Below are 26,487 nucleotides of genomic sequence, written 5' to 3' on the forward strand. Positions count from 1 at the left end.
TTAGGCATGTTCTGCATGAGAGTCATATACTAGATAAGAGACAGGGTTGATAACATCTAAGTTGTTCAATACCAACCATGGCTCATTTCTTTATTCCATGTTCTTTTAAGTAGTCATATGTACATATACATACATATATCTATATATATATAATAAAATATATATAAAATTTATAGGCTGGATGAAGCACAAGCTGGAATCACAATTGCTGGGAGAAATATCAATAACCTCAGATATGCAGATGATGTCACCCTTATGGCAGAAAGGGAAGAACTAGAGAGTCTCTTGATGAAAGTGAAAGAGGAGAGTGAAAAAGTTGACTTAAAACTCAACATTCAGAAAACTAAGATCATGGCATCTGGTCCCATCACTTCATGGTAAATAGATGTGGAAACAGTGACAGACTTTATTTTGGGGGGCTCCAAAATCACTGCAGATGGTGACTACAGCCATGAAATTAAAAGACGCTTACTCCTTGAAAGAAAAGTTATGACCAAACTAGACAGCATATTAAAAAGCAGAGACATTTCTTTGCCAACAAAGGTCCGTTTAGTCAAAGCTATGGTTTTTCCAGTAGTCATGTATGGATACAAGAGTTGGACTATAAAGAAGGCTAAGCGCTGAAGAATTGATGTTTGAACTATGGTGTTGGAGAAGACTCTTGAGAGTCCCTTGGACAACAAAGAGATCCAACCAGCCAATCCTAAAGGAAATCAATCCTGAATATTCACTGGAAGGACTGATGCTGAAGCTGAAACTATAATACTTTGGCCACCTGATACAAAGAACTGACTCATTTGAAAAGACCCTGATGCTGGGAAAGACTGAAGACAGGAGGAGAAGAGGGTGACAGAGGATGAGATGGCTGGATGGCATCACCGACTCAATGGACATGAGTGTGAATAAACTCCGGAAGTCGGCAATGGACAGGGAAGCCTGGTGTGCTGCAGTCCATGGGGTCACAAAGAGTCAGACACGACTGAGCGACTGAACTGAACTGAACTGAAAACTTATAGGAGAATATTTGTAGCACCTGTTTCTTTCTTTTTTTTTTAATTTTTTAAACCTGTTTTTTTTTATTTCTTTTACATATGTTTATTTTAAAAGCAGTATATATTTCATTTACCCTATATTTCAGGAGTTTTACTCACATTAAGTGCCAATCACATGCAACGGTTTGTGCTCTACGCCCTCACAAAAGAAGACAGGTATTATCATCCCACATTTGATTAATAAAACTGAGTGCCAATAAATTAAGTCATTTGTTCTAAGCTACTAAATAGTAAACAGTGAAGTCAGATATTGTACCCATACCTGTGTGACTCCAAATCCCATTCATACCACTATACAGTGTCTTATTTCTTAACACACTGAATAAGTATTACTGTGTACTCTCCACAGGCTACCACACTATTCTATATGCTGGAGATAAAGTGGTAAACAAAATAGACAAGCCCTTGCCCTTTATAGTCATTACATTCCTATAACAATCTAATACATATTTTAATGCCAGATAATGATAAATATAAGGAAGGATAAAAGCTGGAGGAGAAAACAATGGATCTTTTAGGTAGGGTGATGAGAATGACCTTTAAGTAGATATATGACTGAATAAGGAATCAAGTCATGTGATAATCTGGAGAAAAATACGATAGGCAAAGAGAAGAAAAAAATAAAAAAAATCTTGGGCAGAATGTTGTTTATTCAAGGATGAATAAAAAGGCCATTGAGGCTAAAATGAGCAAGGTGGAGATTAGTAGGATACGAAATTAGAGAAAGGCAGGCGCTAGATCATATAGTCTTATAGTCTTCATTATTTTTCTGCTTAAAATAGAAGACATTTGGGGAACTTTAAGACACAGGACCAAATGATTTAATTTATAAATCTCTCTGACTACAACGTTGAGACCTGACTGAGGCATGGGGAGAAGTAAGAAGATCAAGTTTTAAAATGTACACAAAATTCTAGGTCAGCAGCCATCCGGTATTCTCGTATCTGGTTCTACTGATTGTCAACCATTTGAAATGCAGTGCATCTGAATTGAAATGTGCTTTAAGTATAAAATACACACCAGATTTTGAAGATAAAGGAGTGGAAAAAAGCAAAAGAATTTTTGACATTTACTATATGGTATAATGATACTATCTTAGATACACTGGATTAAATAACCTATGATTATAATTAATTTCACTTGTTTATTGTTTTAATCTAGAAACTATAAAATTGAAAATTACAAATGTGGCTCCCATTGTATTTCTGTTTGACAGTGCTAATCTGGATGGTGACAAGTAAAATTTCAAAGGTGCAAGAGGTAAGGAGTATTAGATTTGGGATTCATTTTGAAGAAGAGTCTACAAAACTTGGAGGAGTAAACGTGAGGAATACAAAAGAAGAGAAATCACTTTGATTCCAAAAATTTTGCCTCAGGAATTGGGTAAATGGTGGTGAAATATACTAAAGTGAGGAAGTTGAGGCAGAAAGTTGTGTCTGAGGTACCCTGCTGGATATCCCAACAGACATGTCAAGTTCTGGTCTCAGCATTCATAAAAAAAGGGAGCCTCATTCATACAGAGGACATGTGAATGGTACCCCTGGAGTTATGCAGCATTCAGTCTAAAATCCTATCCAACAACCTCACGTAAAGTATTCTGAGTAATACAGAAAGTGAAAGTGAAGTCGTTCAGTCAAGTCCGACTCTTTGTGACCCCATGGACTGTAGCCTACCAGACTCCTCAGTCCATGGAATTTTCCAGGCAAGAGTACTGGAGAGGGTTGCCATTTCCTTCTCCAGGGGATCTTATAATATAGAATTACACCAAATACTGTTGATTAATTACAAGAACATAGTACAGGTACATATGCTGCTGCTGCTGCTAAGTCACCTCAGTCGTGTCCGACTCTGTGTGACCCCATAGACGGAAGCCCACCAGGCTCCCCCGTCCCTGGGTTTCTCCAGGCAAGAACACTGGAGTGGGTTGCCATTTCCTTCTCCAATGTGTGAAAGTGAAAAGTGAAAGTGAAGTCGCTCAGTCGGGTCCGACCCTTAGCGACCCCACGGACTGCAGCCTACCAGGCTCCTCCATCCATGGGATTTTCCAGGCAAGAGTACTGGAGTGGCTTGCCATTGCCTTCTCTGACAGGTACATATAAGTCATGTGTAATGTTAGATTCTGCCAATAAGAACAGCTGAGGAAACACAGGAGCTAGAAGTTCAAACATTTTAACCTAGCAACCCACAATTCAAACGCTAGCTCCAACACAGGTAGGGAGGAACTCTCTATCCCTCAGTTTACTCACTTTTAAATGATGGTAAGACCTACCTCAAGTTATGAGGATTAAATAAGATATAGTGTGTAAGGTAATTAACATACCTATTATACAGAAAGAGCTAAATGCATTACAGCTATTAGTAAAATCATGAAGTGAGAAATGAAATAAGTAGCAAAGCTACAAAGGATTTCGCAAGACTTTCACTCTATATTAATATTAGAATATACAGTACCTTACTTCAGAAGTCTCCAAAATTAAAATGCGTTACCTGTAAGTAGTGTTTGGAACATAGACATCCCTTGCAGGAAACTCCAAAATTTCTCTAGTAGGTCTAACTCTACTGTCAGGGTAAAGCTTCACTTGAAGCAGCTCGGGGGTCAGGCAGTAATGGGGATTTTCAGGTGCAGGAGAAATGTCTATCTTCAGCTGAGCTGCATACAAAAATACATCATAAAAACAACATAAACATGTCATACAGAGTGAAGTAATTCAGCAAACAAAAAACAGGTATCATGTATTAATGCACGTGTATGGAATCTAGAAAGATGATAACAGATGAGCCTGTCTGCAGGGCAGGAACAGACATGCAGTCATAGGGAACAGACAGGTGGACATGGCAGAGGGAGTAGGGAAAGAGAGGGTGAAACGAAGGGAGAGAACAGAACTGACATATACCACCATGTGTAAACACACAGTCAGCGGAAACTGACACAGACCACCATGTGTGAACACACAGTCAGCGGGAACCTGCTACATAACACAGTGGACTCAGCTTGCTGCTCTGTGACAGTGGGAGTCAGGGGGAAGGGGGCTCAAAAGGGAGGGGATATATGTATACACATAGCTGATTCACACTGTTGTACCGGAGAAGCTAACACAACACCGTAAAGCAATTATACTCCAAAAAAAAATTTTAATAAAATAAAAAATAATAATAAACAACAACCTCACACTGAAGTATTTTTGGAAGGATTTAAATCCTATTTCTTCAAAAAGCCTGGAAAGAAACCAAAATTGCTATCACCTCAGACCTCTAAATTATTTCATCATATCATATCTCAAACTACTAATACAGATATAAAAAGATATAATAAATGCTTACTGAATGAATGAATGGAAAGGAAGGAAGAGGCAAAGGAGAAGAAAAAAAACACAGGAATCTTATAGGGAAACAAGCCAACATTTCAAAGATTAAATGATTTACCTTAAACTTTTGTGCTCATGCTCAGTCATGTCCAACTCTTAAGAAACCCTGGGGACTATAGCCCTCCCGCTCTGTCCATGGCATTCTCCAAGCAAGAATACTGGAGTGGGTGGCCATGCCCGCCTCCAGGGGTCTTCCTGACCCAGGGATCAAACCCGCATCTCCAGGGTCTCCTGCATTACCACTGGGCCACAGGAGGAGTGCCAGTTTAAACTAAACCTGGTTGTTGTTCACTCGCTCCGTCATGTCTGACTCTTTGCGACCCCATGGACCACAGAACGCCAGGCTTCCCTGTCCTTCACCATCTCCCGGAGTTTGCTCAAACTTGGTAGACTTCAAGATAGTTTTACTCTGGCATAGTTTGCTGTGATCACAATATAAACCTATTTCTGAATATCTACCATTACATGTATTTTTCTTCCCTCTAGAAAATAACTTTAAGCCACAATATTATTCATCATTCTCATTTCAGTACTCAAATTATCAAAGGTACTGAATCCTGCACCCAAACTGTTAGACTACATGAGAGTAGAACATTAAAATGAAGAAGACTGACAGGTATTGAGTACAGAAAGACACACGGGTCTGATATGAGAAAAAAGAACACGTTATTACAAAAAATACAATTTTTAATGATGATAATAGCTGTCATCATGCCTACACAAAAATGTTTAAATACCCGTAATAGGTCTTAGTCGCCGTAAAACAGAAGATGGCCTTCTCATATCAGCTAGGAACTTGTACAGATCTTCATCACTTAATCGATCTCCTTCCTAATAATAAAAATAGAGGAAAAATTTTTTTATCAAAATAATATAATACACTGAAAATAAATTTATATTGCCTATTAATTAATCCTGCCCTTCTTCCTTCAGCTTAGTCTGGATGAAAAGTTAAATTAACACAATTATGATTAAAAATAAATATGCTAAATTATTTTCTTCTTTCTATGCTTTTAAGTTATAATATTGCTATCTATGTTTATAAGGTACTACAGGACATTCTAAAATATAGAAAAATCAATGCAAGTTAGAAGCAGATGAAGAAAAATAGACATAAAAACATATATGTGTGTATATATATATATACACATATATATCTAAATGACAGTATTTAAATTTGTTACACTTGCATTTTCATTTGTCTTTGCAACTTTATATTGCCAAATTTCTTAAAAGCAAAATACAGAGCATTGGCTAAATTTGAAAATGAAAAGAAAGAAATAACAACAAAAAACTATACTTAAAAAACCACAACTACCCTGATAATATGACTAAAAAGAAAACTCTAAAAGGACCTCAATCAATGGGAAGACACACACAAAAAACAAGACAAGGTCTAATTAACAAAGAATTTCCAATTTACTGTAATTTTTTTTCTTACAGTTAAAAGAGGCAGTGATTGACTTTTTCTTTTATTTAAGAGTCAGTCTTTAGATTAATCCAAATCTCCTGCATTTGAAATTTTTTTAATGCACAGTTCATATAGTATCTTTTTATCTTATTTGATAATAAATATATTGAAGGCTCCTTTATTACTGTCACTTCACCTTGAGCCAGATCCCAGTAGTTGACTATTATATTCTAAGCAGGATACAGAACTTTTTACAGATCTTCTTTTATCCCATTATCCCATTATTTTGAATAGTGATTTTTACTTTCTAAGTGGTTAGAGATTTTTGTTGATACTTGTATAAATGGTTTTTAGCTTTACTGAGTTATAGTTAGAGAATTTGACTTCATGAAGATTTTTTCAGTGACCTAATATATGAACTATAAATTTATTTTCAGTGACCTAAACTATTGTAAATGTTTTATCAGTCACTGAAACAGTATATTCTTTCCTTTTGAGTATAGAAATTAATACAGACCTTTAAATTTAAATGACCCTTATTTAGAATACATTCAGATTATCTTAAGACTTAGTTATTTCTATCTACTTAACTTGTTAAACCAATTATATTAATGGCCTCCATTCTTTTTACTCCCCATTCCCATGCCTTTTGCTGCATGGGACATAAGTCCCTTCCCTAGGGTTGGCCATGTGACTTGTTCTAACCAGTAAACAAACATTTTATAGAGACTTGAAAAACGCTTGCAAAAATAAGCTTGCTCCCTCTCTGGAACTTCTGTCACTCCCATAAGAACACAATTGATCTGGCCTGCTAGATGTTAAGAGTGAGCAACATGTAAAAAGTCTGAACCATTTCAGTTTTCCCAGCAGAAGTCAGTCTAGGTCAACTGACTCTTATCAATCTCCAAACACATGAAGAAGCCTAGCTGACATTCATTCCTCCACACTGCATGTTCACTGCTATGTGTTCCTGAAGCAACATATAACTTCTACACCTGTCAACAATAGAACAAATATCCTTATAATGTACGGATTTAATTTGTTTTTAAATCTTTATGCATTTCTAATCATTTTGGCCTGACACATTTCAAATCTGTACATAAACACTCCTGATTACTGTATCAAATCATGGACAGTAATCACTCATCAATTAAAAAAACAAAATGAGAAAAAAACTTGCCTTCTGTATCTTATTTAGGAGAAACCTGTACCTTGAATTCTACTTTATTAAACTTGTAATGTCTGCTTTTTTACTTAGTTTGCACTTGCTGACACACAATATTCAAACTATTTATAAAAATACTTATAAAAGTCATACATGTTAAGTTAAAAATTACAGAACTGCACAAAAGTTAGGTGTAAGTGCTTTCCATTTCTCCATATATCCAGAAACCATCATTTTTTAAGTTTTTATAATTACTTTGTTCCAGTTTCCAGTTACTAGTCTTCAGTAGGGTTCTGTAGATAATGAATGCTCAAAAAATGTTTACTGGATAAGTAGGTAGGTGGGTGGATTGATGCTCAGTACATGGTGAATGCTCAAAAAGCATCTGTTGAATCAACAGGTGGGTAGGTGGTTGGATGACTTGTTGTTTAAGATTACAATAGTAGTTGAATAATAAAGGAGGCTGAATTAAACCCAAAAGGAACTGAGGAAATAGTGGCAGAAGTGGTACACCAGTTGAAGAAGGAAAAAGAGAAATGTTATAGCTACAAGTAAACAAGTAACAGGTAAATCTACTGCCTTCTTTCCACAGCTAAGTTTGGCCTATTACCTCATCCAAGTAACACTATGGCGTTACTTAGATAGCATTTTCTAGACTCTTTCTTGCACTATTACCATAATAATAAGACCCTTACCACTTCAGACACTTCTCACCTGCTTTGTTTTCCATTTGAGTCTCTCAGAGCAGCTGCCTGTGAACATTACTGATACATACCTGTGAGAAGGGCTTCAAGTAGGTGACTACCTGTCAAATCACAACACAACCTGCCCTAAACACCTTGCCCTCTCAAGTTACAAGGTGTCACTAAGCCAGGATTTTCTCTTCCTATTTAGAATAACACCTCAGAAGGAGAAATTTTGAGACAATACTTAGCCTTTTCCTTTAATCTGCTCCAAAATATATGCATGGTACCCTTCGACAGTTTGTCACACAAATACAAATTTTCTCCCATTCTTATTATAGTTCTGGTTGTCTGGTTACTTTAAACATACTTCCAAAATTTTCTGATCTTGATTCAGAGTATAAAATTCATTTTACATCAAAATCCAGTAGCACATATACCACATAAGGACATACAGACAGGTATGCACACACGCAAAACTTAGAAGGAAAAAAGCCTACTGAACCAACACTTAACTTCATGAAATGCAATGCACTATGAATTTTTTATTCAACTTGCTTCTTTTTTTTTTAAGCTGAGTGTTATTTACTAAATTTATATTACCATTAATGGATCATGACCAGCATTTGAAAACTACTGATCTGACTCACAAGTTGAAGTACAGAAAATAACACTTGCAAAGAACAAAATATCTTTAATCAAGAACTGTTTAGACTTATAAACTCACCTATAAAAATAATTTTAGCACAAAAATGAACTATTAGAGCCTGAAACTTCTACTCCATATACCATGGATGTGGTATTTCAGGTCAAAAAAAACATGGGTGGTGAGGACAGACATAATCCCATTAAGTTTAATTGACTAAGAAAATTCATAAACCATCAATGCTTAAGAAAAGTTAAAATATTAAAACTAAGAAATAGGATACAGAAGCAGATGACTGATTTTGAAGCATTACTAGTCAATATCAACATTTAAATAAATATGATAAAACAACAGGAATAATATTATTTCTTATACTTTTTATTTTTATTCTTAATGCTTTTTTAACTTCTTGAAAGCACAATCAATTATTACATGTACATGTACTACATGGACAATTATGATTTTTATGGAGTCAAGAAAAATTTATGTACAAGTAGCCCACTAGAATTCCTCCATGACAGAACAATACCTGCTTAAAAAAATTTGTTACTGTGAGAGTAGCAGGTCGAAAGCTGGTCAAGTTACAAGCATCATCTCCACTTGTTGTCCTTTCAAGTGATCTTCTTCCAACAATACTAGAATTCCTCCTCTCGGACCAAGACCCCTTTCGTTCTACCAAGGAAGAAAAGTAAGATATTCATTTCAATGATATTTAAAATGTATCAGCTTTACAAACACAGGAAAATATCCACTAAAGTTGAAAACTTTAGTCCCTTCAGCATACTGTTTACAGTAGAAGAATTTAACTCCTGCAGAAATCTGTAAGGAAGCATTTCACCTAAATCTTTGGGTTCTTTCTTAAAACTTCTCCAGTGTAAAATAAATCACTACCACGTAAAGATTATGCAAATAACCAAAGATGAGCTAAGAAAAGCACATAGAAAGGCACTATGTATTTACTAGAAAATATTCACATAATGTAAATTTTAGTTACTTTATAATGGTCCTACAGTCTTAGCACTTGAGTGTGAAACTGAATTTAAGATAATTTGCATTCAAAGTCTTTGCAAGATAAACTTATTATTCAAAACCAACAGAGCAACTATGTTGAAGATCAACAAGGAAATAGAAAACAAACAAAGCTATACACAAACTAGATCTAAAAGTCATCTACAGTCTATACTACACTAAACAAAAGCATAATTAGATTCTTCTCAAGCACACACAGGAAATTCTCTAAGACAAGACTATACACTAAGTTACAGAACAAAATACAATAAATTCCAAGTGACTGAAATCATCTAAGACATGTTTTCCAAGAATAATAGAAATTAACCTATAAATCAATCACAAAAGAAAATTTGGGAAATTCATAAGCATGTGGAAATTAAACAGCACACTTCTGAATAACTGACTAATCAAAGACAAAATAAGAAGGGAAATTAAAAAACACTTAAGATATAGGAAAGTGAAAATATAAAATCCCCAAACATTTAATATATCACTAAGGAAGCTCTCGGAGAGGGCAATGGCAAGCCACTCCAGTACTCTTGCCTGGTAGATCCCATGGATGGAGGAGCCTGGTAGGCTGCAGTCCGTGGGGTCACTGAGGGTCGGACACGACTGAACGACTTCACTTTCACTTTTCACTTTCCACTTTCACACATTGGAGAAGGAAATGGCAACCCACTCCAGTGTTCTTGCCTGGAGAATCCCAGGGACAGGGGAGCCTGGTGGGCTTCTGTCTATGGGGTCACACAGAGTCGGACACGACTGAAGTGACTTAGCAGCAGCAGCAGCAAGGAAGCTCTCATATGGAAATGTATAGTTGTAAATGTTTATATTAGAAAAAGAAGTCTCTAATCAGTAACTTAAATTTACATCTTAGGAAATCAGAAAAAGAAGAGAAAGCTAAATCCAAAGCAAACATTAGAAAGGGTATCAAAAAGACAACAGTTGAATGGAAATAAATGAAATATAAACTAGGAAAACAACAGGAAAAAAAAATCACTGAAACCAAACATGGACTCTTTAAAAAGATAGCATTTTTAAAACTTTAACTAAAGTGATAAAGAAAAAAATACATAAAAAGGACTCAAATTACTTAAATCAGGAATAAAAGAGGGGACAGCACTACAGATCTTACAGAGAAAAAGGATTATATTGAAATATTACAAATACCTGTAGGTCAACAGTTAGATTAGACAACAATAAGATGATTTGAATGAAATAAGTATTTTTCTAGAAAGACAGACATTACTAAAACTGACTCAAGAAGGAAGAGAAAATATGAATAGATCTAAAATAAGAGACCTAATTAGTAAAGAAAATACTAACCACAAAGAAAAGACCAAGCCAAAATGGCTTCACTACTGAAAACTTTCAAACTTTCAATGAAAAATTTACACCAGCTGTTTAGAAACTCTTCCAAAAACAGAAATAAGAATTCACAATTCATTTCTATGACACCAGTATTATCCTGATACCAAAATAAGAGATTACAAGGAAGAAAAACTAAACACCAATATCCCTCAGGAACATATTAATAGAAGCAAAATCACTATACAAAATACTAGGAAACAGGTTCTAAATAAACACCTATACAAATTATTAACATATATCATGACCAAGTGGGACTTCTCCCAGAAATTTAAGATTAGTTTAACATCCAAAAACAATCAATTGATGCAACACACCATACAAAAAGACTACGGGACAAAAACCAGACAAGTCATCTCAATAAAAGCAGAGAATGCAATTTACTAATATAAAATCCAATATTCTTCCCTGATAAAAACACTCAAAAAGTTAGGACTAGAAAGGAACTTCCTCAAAATACTGTATTACATCTATGGAAAATCTACAGCAAATGTCATACTTGATAATGAAAAGACTGAATGCATTCCCTCTACGTCAGGAATAAGGTGAGGACTTATACATTAGGTTCTTGTCAAGATAGTTAGAAAAGAAAAATAAATAAAGACATTGAAATGGAAAAGGGAAAAGTAAACCAATTTTTATGTGTAGATGACATGATCTTGTATATGGAATCCAGAGAAGAAAAAAAAATAGAATTAAAAGGTTCAAAAAGGATTCAAAGTACAAGATCAATATTAAAAAGCCAGTTGAATTTCAACCTCTAGAAATGAACATTATAAAAGTGAAATTAAGAAAACAATTCCATTTAAAATAGCATCAAAAAATAAAAAAATACAAGAACATGCATTTAACAGAAGGGCAAGACCTGTACATTGAAAACTACAAAACACTGTTTAAAAAAACTTAGATCTAAATAAACTGAAAAAAAATTTCATGGATTGGAAGACTTAATGTTGTTAGGAGGGAAACTCTCCCCAAATTGATCTACCAAATCAATGTAATTTCTACCAAAATTCCAGCTGCCTTTGTGTAGAAATTAATAGCAGATTCTAAACTTCTTATGAAAATAAAGAGCTCAAAATAGTCATAAAAATCTTGAAAAAGAACTGGAGTACCCACATTCCCCATTTCAAAACTTACTGCGAAGCTAAAATTATAAAGACAGTATAAAATAGCATAAGCTTAGACATATCCATCAATGAAACAGAGTCCAGAAATAAACCCACATATCTACAGTCAATTGATTTTCGACAATTATGCCAAGACCATTTAATAGTGCAAGAATCTTTTCAACAAATGGTGTAGGAACAACTAGATATCTACTCAGAAAAGATGAAGCTAACCCTTACTTCTTATCACATACAAAAATTAACTCAAAATGAACTATACCCAAATGTAACAGTTGTAATGTATAAAACACTTAGACAAAAACAAACAAGTAGCTCCTTTTCAGTGTTGAATTAGGTAATGCTATCTTAGGTACAATAGCAAAAGTACAAGCAACGAAAGAAAAAAAAAAGAAATTGAACATCAAAATTTAAAACTTTAGTGCTTCAAGCAATGCCATCAAGAGAGTAAAAGAACAATCCACAGGATGGGAGAAAATATCTTTAAATCCTTTATTAGATAAGGGACTTGTATCCAGAATATGCAGGACAAGAAGCGAGTTAGAACTGGACATGGAACAACGCACGAGTTCAAAACTGGGAAAGGAGTATGTCAAAGCTGTATATGGTCACCTGCTTATTTAAATTATATGCAGAGCACATCATGCAAAACGCTAGGCTGGATGAATCACAAGTTGGACTCAAGATTTCTGGGAGAATTATCAACAGTCTTGATACACAAATGATACCACTCTAATGGCAGAAACTGAAGAGGAACTAAAGAGCCTCTTAATGAGGGTCAAAGAGGAGAGTGGAAAAGGTGGCTGAAAACTCAACATTCAAAAAATGAAGATCATGGCATCTGGCCCCTTAACTTTATGGCAAATACATGGGGGAAAAGTGGAAACAGTGACAGATTTTATTTTCTTGGGCTCTAAAATCACTGCAGATGATGACTGCAGCCATGAAATTAAAACACATTTATGCCTTGGAAGAAAAGCTACGACAAACCTAGACGGTATATTAAAAAGCAGAGACATCAATTTGCTGACAAAGATCTATACAAAGTTTTGTTTTTCCAGTTGTCATGTATGAATGTGAGAGTAGGACAATAAAGAAGGCTGAGCACTGAAGAATTGATAATTTTTAACTGTGGCACTGGAGAAGACTCTTGAAAATCTCTTGGACAACAAAGAGACCAAATCATCAATCGTAAAGGAAATAAACCCTGAATATTCACTAGAAGGACTGATGCTGAAGCTGAAGCTTCAATACTTTGGCTACCTGATGTGAAGAGATAAACTCATTGGAAAAGACTCAGATGCTGGGAAAAATTGAGGGCAGAGGAGAAAGGGGCAACAGAGGAGGAGATGGTTGGATGGCATCACTGACTCAATGGACATGAGTTTGGGCAATCTCACAGCAGATGGTAAAGGAAGGAAAGCCTGGCGTGCTGCAGTCCACAGGGTCACAAAGAGTTGTACATGACTTAACGACTGAACAACAAATCTAGAACATATAAGTGACTATTTATATAGTCATTTATAAATTATAACTATTAATTATAACTTAATGACAAGAATACAAAAAAAGCAGTTAAAAAATGAGCACCAATAGTAAGAAAAGTCACTAAAAAACAGGAAAAAGATATAATTATATATTTCTCCAGAGAAGATGTACAAACAATAAATGCACACAAAATGAAACTCAACATCATTAGCTATCAGAGAAAGGCAATTCCAAACCACAATGAGATACCACTTGATCTGCACTGCTGCTGCTGCTAAGTCACTTCAGTCGTGTTCGACTCTGTGCGATCCCATAGACGGCAGCCCACCAGGCTCCCCCGTCCCTGGGATTCTCCAGGCAAGAACACTGGAGTGGGTTGCCATTTCCTTCTCCAGTGCATGAAAGGGAAAAGGGAAAGTGAAATCGCTCAGTGGTGTCCGACTCTTAGCGACCCCATGGACTGCAGCCTACTAGATTTTCCAGGCACTAGGATGGCTATATTCAAAGGACAGATAATAAAAGTACTGGCAAAGATGTGGAGAAACTGGAACTTCATACACTGCTAGTGTAATTTTTAAATGCTGTGGCCACAATGGAAAACAGTCTGGCAGTTCTTCAAAAGGTTAAACAAAGAATTATATTACCAGAAATTTCATTTATAGCTATATGTCCAAGAGAAATGAAAGCATATGTCCACACAAAAGTGTGTACATGAATTTTCCTTGCAGCATTATTTATAATAAACAAAAAATTGAAACAATCCAAATGTCTATCAACTGATGAATGGATAATAAAATGTAGTATATCCATACAAGGGACTATTATTCAGCAATAAAAAAAATAAAATATTGATACATTTACAACATGAATGAACCTTTCAAACATTATGCTAAGTGAAAGAAGGCAGTCAAAAGATTACATATTGTATAATTCTATCGATATGAAATGTCTGGCACAGGCAAACCCATACAGACTAAACAGATTACCGGTTGGTTAGCACTGAGTGTGGGGACTTGAGGATGAATAGTGACCACCAGTGAGTATGAAAGTGTGTCAAAATTAGATTGTGGTGACAGTTGTAGAACCTTATGAATATAACAAAAAACACTGAATTAGAAACCTTAAATGGGTAAATTATATGTGAATTACATCTCAATAAACCTGTTAAGGTGAAAAAGAAAACCCTTTCAATGCCTCGTTACATTGCAAAGTTGACAAATAAAACAAGCCTGCTGCTGCTGCTGCTAAGTCACTTCAGTCGTGTCCGACTCTGTGCAACCCCAGAGACGGCAGCCGACCAGGCTCCACTGTCCCTGGAATTCTCCAGGCAAGAACACTGGAGTGGGTTGCCATAAGCAAAAATTATAGAACTATTTTATATAAAACACTCTTACCTCCAGTGCTTATTTCTACCTCTGTAGAATCTCTTTCCAAACTCCCAGCGCTGCTAACAATATTCATTAAATGGATTGCAGTCCAAGCAAAAGGCATGCGATACTTCCCAAGTCTTTGACAAAACTGATCAGCTTGACTTTTCAGCTTCTCCAATTTTTCCTTATTCTGTAAAACAAAACTTTATACATTATATGATTATGCTCAAAAGAAATGAATTAAAGGCTATATCATAATATATAAAGGAAAATATAAAGGTTAACAGTTTTCAATTCTTAGCAAGATGGAGAAACAATCCACGCAATCAATTAACAGTGTGTGCATACATGCTAATTTGCTTCAGTCATGTCTTAGCGACTCTATGGACTGTAGCCTACCAGGCTCCTCTGTCCAGGGGATTCTCCAGGCAAGAATACTGGAGTGTTGCCATGCCCTCCTCCAGGGGATCTTCCCCACCCAGGGTTTGAACTTGCATTTCCTGCCAATTCCTACATTGCAGACCAATTCTGTACTGCTGAGCCACTGGGGAAGCCCCAATTAACAGTATATTAACTACTAAAGAACCTTAACCAGTTCTACAAATGCATCTAAAAGTCTTTCAAATTTGTTTGTGATGATCTTATTTTGGGATAAAAGAAAGGAGAGCAAGTGTCAAGCATGTTTATGTACTGCATGTACTATTTTATGAAAGAAATATAGCTGTGTTCCAGTCATCAACTGTCAATCGCAAAATATTCTAGGTTCAGTTCAGTTCAGTTCAGTCACTCAGTCGTGTCCGACTCTCCGCGACCCCATGAATCACAGCACGCCAGGCCTCCCTGTCCATCACCAACTCCCGGAGTACACTCAAACTCATGTCCACAGAGTCGGTGATGCCATCCAGCCATCTCATTCTCTGTCGTCCCCTTCTCCTCCCGCCCCCAACCTTTCCCAGCATCAGAGTCTTTTCCAGTGAGTCAACTCGTCACATGAGGTGGCCAAAGTATTGCAGTTTCAGCTTTAGCATCAGTCCCTCCAATGAACATCCAGGATTGATCTCCTCTAGAATGGACTGGTTGGATCTCCTTGCAGTATAAGGGACTCTCAAGAGTCTTCTCCAACACCACAGTTCAAAAGCATCGATTCTTCGGCGGTCAGCCTTCTTCACAGTCCAACTCTCACATCCATACATGACCACAGGAAAAACCATTGCCTTGACTAGACGGACCGTTGTTGGCAAAGTAATGTCTCTGCTTTTTAATATACTATCAAGGTTGGTCATAACTTTCCAAGGAGCAAGCATCTTTTAATTTCATGGCTGCAATCAGCATCTGCAGTGATTTTGGAGCCCAAAAAAACAAAGTCTGACACTGTTTCCACTGTTTTTCCATCTATTTCCCATGAAGTGATGGGACCAGATGCCATGATCTTTGTCTTCTGAATGTTGAGCTTCAAGCCAACCTTTTCACTCTCCTCTTTCACTTTCATCAAGAGGCTTTTGAGTTCCTCTTCACTTTCTGCCATAAGGGTAGTGTCATCTGCATATCTGAGGTTACTGATATTTCTCCCAGCAATCTTGATTCCAGCTTGTGCTTCTTCCAGCCCAGCGTTCCTCATGATGTACTCTGCATAGAAGTTAAATAAGCAAGGTGACAATATACAACCTTGACGTACATCTTTTCCTATTTGGAACCAGTCTGTTGTTCCATGTCCAGTTCTAACAGTTGCTTCCTGACCTGCATACAGGTTTCTCAAGAGGCAGGTCAGGTGGTCTGGGATTCCCATCTCTTTCAGAATGTTCCACAGTTTATTGTGATCCACACAGTCAAAGGCTTTGGCATAGTCAATGAAGCAGAAATAGATGTTTTTCTGAAACTCTCTTGCTTTCTCCATGATCCAGCGGATGTTGGCAATTTGCTCTCTGGTGCCTCTGCCTTTTCTAAAACCTGCTTGAACATCTGGGAGTTCACGGTTTACATACTGCTGAAGCCTGGCTTGGAGAATTTTGAGCATGACTTTACTAGCGTGTGAGATGAGTGCAATTGTGCGGTAGTTTGAGCATTCTTTGGCATTGCCTTTCTTTGGGATTGGAATGAAGACTGACCTCTTCCAGTCCTGTGGCCACTGCTGAGTTTTCCAAATCTGCTGGCATATTGAGTGCAGCACTTTCACAGCATCATCTTTCAAGACTTGAAATAGCTCAACTGGAATTTCATCACCTCCACTAGCTTTGTTCGTAGTGATGCTTTCTAAGGCCCACTTGACTTCACATTCCAAGATGTCTGGCTCTAGGTCAGTGATCACGTTATCGTGACTATCTTGGTCGTGAAGATCTTTTTTGTACAGTTCTTCTGTGTATTTCTGCCACCTCTTCTTAATATCTTCTGCTTCTGTTAGGTCCATACCATTTCTGTCCTTTATCGAGCCCATCTTTTCATGAAATGTTCCCTTGGAATCTCTAATTTTCTTGAAGAGCTCTCTTGTTTTTCCTAGTCTGTTGTTTTCCTCTTATTTCTTTGCATTGATCACTGAGGAAGGCTTTCTTATCTCTCCTTGCTATTCTTTGGAACTCTGCATTCAGATGCTTATATCTTTCCTTTTCTCCTTTGCTTTTCGCCTCTCTTCTTTTCACAGCTATTTGTAAGGCCTCCTCAGACAGCCATTTCGCTCTTTTGCATTTCTTTTCCATGGGGATGGTCTTGGTCCCTCCCTGTCTCCTGTACAATGTCACGAACCTCCATCCAGAGTTCATCAGGCACTCTATCAATCAGATCTAGTCCCTTAAATCTATTTCTCACTTCCACTGTATAATCATAAGGGATTTGATTGAGGTCATATCTGAATGGTCTAGTGGTTTTCCCTACTTTCTTCAATTTAAGTCTGAACTTCGCAATAAGGAGTTCATGATCTGAGCCAGAGTCAGCTCCTGGTCTTGTTTTCGCTAACTGTATACAGCTTCTCCATCTTTGGTTGCAAAGAATATAATCAATCCGATTTCGGTGTTGACCATCTGGTGATGTCCATGTGTAGAGTCTTCTCTTGTGTTGTTGGAAGAGGGTGTTTGCTATGACCAGTGCATTCTCTTGACAAAACTCTATTAGCCTTTGCCCTGCTTCATTCCGTGCTCCAAGGCCAAATTTGCCAGTTATTCCAGGTGTTTCTTGACTTCCTACTTTTGCATTCCAGTCCCCTATAATGAAAAGGACATCTTTTTTGGGTGTTAGTTCTAAAAGGTCTTGTAGGTCTTCATAGAACCGATTAACTTCAGCTTCTTCAGCATTACTGGTTGGGGCATAGGCCTGGATTACTGTAATATTGAATGGTTTGCCTTGGAAACAAACAGAAATCATCCTGTCATTTTTAAGATTGCATCCAAGTACTGCATTTCGGACTCTTTTGTTGACCATGATGGCTACTCCATTTCTTCTAAGGGATTCCTGCCCACAGTAGTAGATATAATGGTCATCTGAGTTAAATTCACCCATTCCAGTCCATTTTAATTCACTGATTCCTAGAATGTCAACGGGGCAGACGTGACGCGAGAGACGCCGGGTCCGGGCGCAACGAACGACGCAAAGAGGTGCGGCCGTGAGGAGCTACCCCACGCCTGAGGCCAGGGCCGGCGGCCGAGAGGAGCTACCGCACGTCCAACAGGCGGTAGCTGCGCGGGCGCAAGAGGGTGGAGAGGAGCTACTCCGCGTTCAAGGTCAGGAGGGGCGGCCTTGAGGAGATACCCCTCACCCAAGGTAAGGTACAGCGGCTGCACTTTGCTGGAACAGCTGTGAAGAGATTTTCCACGACCAAAGTAAGAGAAATAAGACGGTAGGTATTGCTAGGGGGCACCAGAGGGCGGACAGACTGAAATCATAATCACAGGAAACTAGCCGATCTGATCACATGGACCACAGCCGAATGTGGTCCACTGGAGAAGGGAATGGCAAACCACTTCAGTATACTTGCCTTGAGAACCCCATGAACAGTAACAAAGGGCAAAATGATAGGATACTGAATGAGGAATTCCCCAGGTCAGTAGGGGCCCAGTATGCTACTGGAGCTCAGTGGAGAAATAACTATAGAAGGAATAAAGGGATGGAGCAAAAGCAAAACCAATACCCAGTTGTGGATGTGACCAGTGATAGAAGCAAGGTCCGGTGCTGTAAAGAGCAATATTGCATAGGAACCTGGAATGTTAGGTCCATGAATCAAGGCAAATTGGAAGTGGTCAAAGAGGAGATGGCAAGAGTGAACGTTGACATTCTAGGAATCAGTGAATTCTAGGTTATGACTTATTAAATTTTTTTTATTCTATTAAAAAAAAGATGGAAGCATTTGGGCCACTTTGAAATAATCACTAACTTATGACAACTATGATGTAGAAGTAGGTAGGGCACAAACAGACCAACAATATGTCCAGAATTGTGATAAAAGAAGCAAACAAAAAAAGTACAAGGGGACTAAACCCTTGAAAAAGAATAATAATCCAAACAATACATGCTCTGGAAGACAAACTGAACCTGGCTCAACTTTTAGGCTATCCCTGAAACAAACACTAATATGGCCTGCATTAATCAATCCACAGTTCAAGGGTGAAAATCTACACCAAAATCTCTCACATGCTCTTTCCATACAGGATGTCAGTGAGGTCATACTCTAATGGCAGTGTCCTACCACGGGACTCAGGACTGAGAAAAGATGAAGGGATACCGAAATAATAAGAATGTTTTATGGTATATCTATTATACCTCCAAAATAGGCCCTTGCTTTAGGAGTGCTTACAGAGAATTAAGGGCCCATATCGAAATTATGTAAATACGTTAAGGGAAGAGTGAAATAAGCCACAATGACACACCTATGAGCTTCATATAACAGAGAAAATTTAATTTGTAAAATGACGACCTGGGGAAAGTCAGAATACTTTAACCCTACTTTCAACCAGATATCTAGGATCTAGGAATCTGAGAACACCATGTGCTCAGATGTACCCATATTGGCAAAAAAAAAGGCACAATTCTTGTTATAAATCTCAGAAAAACAAAAAGCAACAATTTTCTAAATTTTGGTGATTTGTCCAATACTCCTCAATCAAACTTCTCCTGCCTGTTTGACATTAAATCATGTGTTCAAAGATCCAAAAATCACCTTTTATTCTTATAGCTAACTCAGAGTATCTAGAATTTGGTACCAATTATTCACCAGCTATTTTTGCTTTATAAGTTTATCCAAGTTCTATAAATTTCTTATCTGATGGCAAAGGGGAGAGTATATTTTCTATTTTTAAAATATTCCTTAACTATCCACCACTAGACTGATACCCAAAATACATCTGCTTTGCTAGAAAAAGTCTCATCAAAATCACTGTTTGGTTAAAAAAAAAAAAAAAATCACGGTCCAGTGGTTTGAATTCCACAAATCCACTGCAGGGAGTATGGATCCCATTCTTGGCTGGGAATCCCAAAAGCTGCAAAGCGATGCCAAAAAAATAAATAAATAAATCACTATTTTGTAAATACAGAAAATTTTTCATTATTTAGTAATTAAACTGAATTACGTTCTCTCCAAGAAAAAAAAAATTAAGAGTCAAATAGTTTGTGGGTTGGGGAGATGTCAAAGAATAGCATAGCACATGACTCAAACCAGACTACAAAGGAAATAAAGAAGAAAACAAGTAGGCCATCAGAAAAAGAAAATAAAATTTTAGTAGTAAAATCAGTAGTAAAATTATTTAAAATGCTCAGTATAGCACCCTCTCAGATTATAATTTTGGAGATTAGAGACTATTTAGGGTTGGGTTTGGTGATCTGAGGGGAATGGAGAGTGACTGCTAATGACTATGAACGTGTGGGGAATAAGAGGCATGAAATTCTACCTTGGTGGCATCGGCTTCTTTGAAAATCATATATGGTTCTGCACACTCTCCAATGTCTCCCTGCTGCAGCACTTTCTCTAGCTGTCAAAGGCAAAAAAAGGAAAGATTAATTAAGCTTAAAAATAAAAGTAATCAGCCTGGAATGCAAGGATGGTTCAACATACAAAAATCAATCAACTTAATACATCACATTAACAGAATAACAGAACAAAACCACAGGACCATGTTAATTATTGCAGAAAAAAGAATTGGACAATTCAACACCCTTTCATGATTAAAAAAAAAAAAATCAACAAACGGAAAAGAAGAAAACTACCCCAATAGGAGCCCATCTATGAAAAGTCTACATCTAACATATTATTCAAAGTTGAAAAACTGAAAGTTTTTCCTTTAGAATCAGGAACAGGATAAGAATGTTAACTTTTGCCAATACTATTGAACAAAATACTGGAAGTCTGAGCCAGAGCAATGTGACAAGAAAAAAGAAGCCCAAAAAAGAAACAAAAACTTTCAAATTAAAAAAGGAAGAATTTTTTTTAAAAAAAATGAAGAATTTAAATTATCTCTATTTACAGCCAACACAATCTTTTACAGCAAAAATCCTAATATTCCACAAAAAAACGATTCAGTTCAGTTCACTCAGTTGTGTCTGACTCTTTGCAACCCCATGAACCACAGCACACCAGGCCTCCCTGTCCATCACCAACTCCCAGAGTACACCCAAACCCATGTCCATTGAGTCGGTGATGCCATCCAACCATTTCATCCTCTGTCGTCCCCTTCTCCTGCCCTCAATCTTTTCCAGCATCAGGGTCTTTTCCAATGAGTCAGCTCTAAGCATCAGGTGGCCAAAATACTGGAGTTTCAGCTTTAGCCTCAGTCCTTCCAATGAACACTCAGGACTGATCTCTTTTAGGATGGACTTGTTTGATCTTCTTGCAGTCCAAGGGACTCTCAAGAATCTTCTCCAACAACAGAGTTCAAAAGCATCAATTCTTCGAAGATCAGCTTTCTTTATAGTCCAACTTTCACATCCATGCATGACCACTGGAAAAACCATAGCCTTGACTAGACGGGCCTTTGTTGGCAAAGTAATGTCTCTGCTTTTTAATATGCTGTCCAGGTTGGTCATAACTTTCCTTCCAAGGAGTAAGCGTCTTTTAATTTCATGACTGCAATCACCATCTGCAGTGATTTTGGAGCCCAGAAAAATAGTCAGCCATTGTTTCCACTGTTTTCCCATCTATTTGCCATGAAATGATGGGACCGGATGCCATGATCTTAGTTTTATAAATAAATTCAGCAAAGTTGCAGGATACAAAATGAACAAAAATCAGTTGTATTTCTATACCCTAACAGGCAATTCAAAAAGGAAATTAAGAAAATAATTTCATTTATAATATCAAAAAGAATAAAGTACTAAGGTATAAAACAAAAAGCTGAAAGATTTATAATCTGAAAACTGTAAAGAGTTAAATAATTTTCTACAAGAATGCCAAGACTATTAAATGAGGAAAGAACAGTTTTTCCAACAAATGGTATTTAAAAAAAAACCCTGAATTTCTAAATGCAAAAGAATAAAGTTGAACCCTCACATTATATACAAAAATTAACTCAAAACAGATCAAAGACTCCCCCCCAAAAAAAACCCTAAAACTATAAAATTCCTAGAAGAAAAATAAAGGAAAAGCTTCATGTGATTAGATTTAGTAATATATTCTTGGATTTTACACAATAAAAGCAAAGGCAACAGAAGGAAAAATCATTAAACTGGATTACATCAAAATTTAAAACTTTTGTATATGTACGACACAATCAACTGGGTGAAAAGGCAACTCACAGAATGAGAGAAAATATTTGTAAATCATATAACTGATAAAGAATTAATATCCAAAACAAATAAAGAAATCCTACAACTCAACAAAAGAATAGCAAATAACCTGATTTTTAAATGAGCAAAGCATTTGAACAGACATTTCTCCAAAGAAGCCAAACAAATGTCTAAGAAACATGTAATGAACAAACTCAACATCACTAATCAATCTGCTTTTGTTGTTTAGTTGATAAGTCATGCCCGACTCTTCTGTGACTCCATGGACTGTAGCCTGCCAGGCTCCTCTGTCCATGGGACTTCCCAGGCAAGAATACTAGAATCTGTTACCAATTCCTTCTCCAGGGGAATCTTCCTGATCCAGGGATCGAACTGGCATCACCTGCATTGGCAGATGGATTCTTTATCACTGAGCCACCTGAGAAGCCCTTCACTAATCACTGCGCTTCCCTGGTGGCTCAGAGGTATCACTGGGCTTCCCTGTGATGCTGGTGATTTAACTGAACCAAGTATGTAAATCAACTGACCAGCCTACAGACACCCAGAAGGAGCACAAGCACCTAACAGGGTACAGCCTAGCTCAGCTGACCTCCAGACAGCTTAGACGCATGAACTAAAAAAATGCTTCCTGCTGGATGCCACTGAGACTTTTGTCTTTTTGTTCTTATAGAGGAATAACTATAATAATAATATATAGACCAAGGGAATTTTTCTCTCAAAAAACAAAATTATATTGCAGGACTATGATAAAAGAAAACTTTAAAATATAATTTCTTTAAAATTTGTATACATCTTAACTTGTTCATATCTTTGAAATTACACAAAAGTCTTTTTCTGTTCATATACAAACTCTTATGTGTGTTTAGGTATATGTGTATGTATTTTACACAATTGGGACCATATGGTATGAATCATCTCATTTTCAAGCAGGCAGTATTCCAATCATCATCGTTATCTTTCTAGTTCATTCCCTCAAATATGTTCTATTTTATGAAAACTTACTATTTTCCCATGTAAAATAATGGTGTACACACATCTGTCAATTATTTTAATATCTAGAACTTTACTTATAAGTGAGTTTCTGAAGACCACTGCTGCCAAATCTTTGCTTGGAGAATTGTTCACTGTAACTAAGATTTATTTTAACCTGAATTCATAGGAATCTATCCACAAATTAGGACATTATTCCTGTGGGTAAATAAAATTCATTTCATGACAATCTACTTTATAACCTTATTATAAAATTCATTACCTTTTTATGATAATTTTATATAAATAAAGGTAAAATGATTAAAGACTATATTTTAGGCAACTCTGAAGTCAAGGTCAAGTTAAGGTAAATTATTATTAACTTACCCTAAGCTAGGTAGCTTAGTAATATTCAAATTTTAGTATCTGTAATCCTTATTCTTAATTGATTGATAGTCAAATCATAATGCTCCATGATTTCAATGATTTAGATTTTAATATTTATATAATTTAGGAACTGCATGATAAAACCACAGTATAGCTCCATATCCAAATGGTTAATTTAATATGCCAACACAGCTAAATTATCAAACACCAGTCAAGATGCTGTGAAGGTATTTTTTTAGAGGTGATTAACTTTTAAATCAGGAGACTGAGTAAAGCAGATTACCCTTCATAATGTGGGTGGGCCTTATCCAATAGTTGAAGACCTCAAGAACAAAGACAAAGGTTTCTCAAAGATGGATTCTCAAGACTACAACATAGCAATCCTCTATGTGTATATGTATCTTCCTCCTATTGATCTGTTTATCTAGAGAATTCTAATAAAGCTCCCCACTCAAGAAAAATTTAGGTAGCACCTATAGTACACTTCCAATAATATGTTAAAAAATATTAGCATGAAAAAATAGGCAAAGATAAAGTCTTTGACCTTAAAAAGCTTGTAACATTGACAGGCAGACAAGCACACAGACATAACACAAATAAACAAATATATTTAACATTATTCTAACCTTTATTACAAGGAAAACATCTTGGGAAGGATAAGTGATAGAAAAAATAGCTGATCTTGCCAGGGTGGTAATGGCAGCAGGTGGTACATGTGGACGTAATAATCCTTTCATCTGCTCAGAATTAAGGTCAAAATAAAAGTTTTCTGAAATCTAAAAAACATATTCATATGTTAAATTTAAAACCTGTGCATTTTATAAACACTCACAAAAATCATAAATATTCAGTCTTAAAATATTAGATATTAAACAATTATACTAATATACAATGTACCATGCATTTCACTATCAGTGAAGATATATAAAGATCTTTACATATCTAAATCAAAGCAAAAAAAATTAATGCAAAAACATATTCTAAAGAACCATATCCCATACTCTTTTAGTAAGAAATTTAACTTCTGATAAAGTATATATATTCTGATAAACTATTATTAAGATGAATTACCCCAAGTTGAGTCTTTGAAAACTTAAATAACATTTCAGAAGACGTGATTTAGTAAATACAAGATGCTGGAGTAGGATTCCACTACAGAAATCCACAATACGCTGACAGCAGAAGTCATTAAAGGCATTTCAACTTTCTACTACATGGTAGGCTTAGAATACTAAAAATGCTGTATGATAAATCCTCTGAAAAACTCCTAAGTGTAACAAAGATATAACAGCAAAACCAAGAGCAATATTTTAGACAAGAGTATTTAAAATATAAATAAATGATCTTTTAATAATAGTGAGAATTTAAAAATTACATCAACAAAACTTCACTGTCACCATCAATCTAACTCTTTATACATCATTTGCCTAAGATGTTTTTCTTGTATTTTTTTCTATTTCTTACACTAAAAGAAAGTTGCTCCTGCTACTTCTTTTTGGAACTCTTTCAATAAAACAAAAAATAAGTCAACTAAACTATTTTACAGTAGGAAAATAATGTCTCACAGTTCTATTTTTTTAAAAAATCCATGTTCAATAACAGTCTCAAAAAATCATTATCTTATAAAACAAATTAGAAACAAGTTTCAGAACCTCTGATTGTGACAAAAGACTACATTCAAATTATATAACCTTACCTTTTTCTTTTCTTTCACATCATATAAAGCCAAACTTGCAAAAATGGGTTCAATTTCAATCTCAAACCTTTAGGAAGGAGAAGGATGAATTTTAAATATATACATAAAATACACAGTTGGAGAGAAATTCTCATTCCAAACACAAATTCTCTCTATACCTTGTACTTTTCTCTACCTGTGCTATACCATCTATACTTCCCATCTTCCTTGAACACACTTTTCCATGTATATCTTCCACAGTCTAAATCAACCATTAGCACATACTTCAAAAGCTTAAAAAAAAAGTCCACCCCCTGGTGGCGCTAGTGGTAAAGAACCGGCCTGCCAAGGCAGGAGACATAAGAGACGTGGATTTGATCCCTGAGTGGGGAAGAGAAAAGCATGGCAACCCACTCCAGTATTCCTGCCTGGAGAATCCCATGGACAGAGGAGCCCCACGGGATACCGTCCACAGCATCACAAAGAATCAGACACGACTGAAGCGACTTAATACACACCGTGAAACAAATACAAAATCAACTCTAAGGAAAAGATACTATTGATATTCCTCAAGCCAAGAACAGTGTCTGATAAATACTACAGATTTCAGTGAATGTTTTTTTCAAGTTTTAAGACAATTATATAACTGAGGCAGAGTCATCTTCACCTGTGAGCCAAAAGTGCTCTGAAGTTCAGCTTCGCAGGTAAGGTTAAATGCTTCGAAGCATTTAAAATTATGTACAGAACACTACTTTTCAAAAGGACACAAACACAAGTATAAAATCCACTAGGATTTTTTTATACTGGTACTCAAAACATTACTCCAGAAAAGAAAAGTTATATAGTAAACAAAATAAATACTCACTTGAGTGATAAACATTTTACAAGAAGTCTTTGACCAAAATGTTCTTTGGGCACATCAGGAACACTAAGTCGTTCTATTGGCTCTTCCTGCAAATTGACAAGAAACACCCAAATGAACATGCTTACCACGTTTCAACCCTTTACAATTTATTTTTTAAGAACTTATTTTATTAACCTACTACTTTTAGTCTTCACAAGGAAGCAAAGA

The 26,487-nt window shown here is 36.3% G+C and overlaps 1 protein-coding gene across 9 annotated transcripts in view; it reads right to left on the reverse strand.

Annotated features, from left to right (window-relative positions):
* The window catches only part of DOCK7 (dedicator of cytokinesis 7), a 195,388-nt gene that overhangs the window by 127,155 nt on the left and 41,746 nt on the right, over window positions 1-26,487 (reverse strand). For 8 of the 9 annotated variants that reach the window (XM_055403339.2, XM_055403343.2, XM_055403341.2 and 5 more), the window contains exons 7-14: window positions 26,281-26,366; window positions 25,437-25,503; window positions 24,367-24,516; window positions 20,554-20,634; window positions 14,711-14,876; window positions 8,852-8,994; window positions 5,155-5,248; window positions 3,540-3,702 (exon numbers count right to left, since the gene is read on the reverse strand). In XM_055403339.2, the coding sequence (XP_055259314.1) occupies window positions 3,540-3,702; window positions 5,155-5,248; window positions 8,852-8,994; window positions 14,711-14,876; window positions 20,554-20,634; window positions 24,367-24,516; window positions 25,437-25,503; window positions 26,281-26,366 (950 nt within the window). Of the gene's footprint in view, window positions 1-3,539; window positions 3,703-5,154; window positions 5,249-8,851; window positions 8,995-14,710; window positions 14,890-20,553; window positions 20,635-24,366; window positions 24,517-25,436; window positions 25,504-26,280; window positions 26,367-26,487 lie in introns of those variants that run through there. The other variant, XM_055403347.2, reaches the window with a different exon arrangement.

The sequence above is a fragment of the Moschus berezovskii genome, chromosome 4, assembly GCF_049115385.1.
Source record: "Moschus berezovskii isolate FMDL1 chromosome 4, NW_MosBer_1.0, whole genome shotgun sequence".
NCBI classification, from domain to species: domain Eukaryota; kingdom Metazoa; phylum Chordata; class Mammalia; order Artiodactyla; family Moschidae; genus Moschus; species Moschus berezovskii.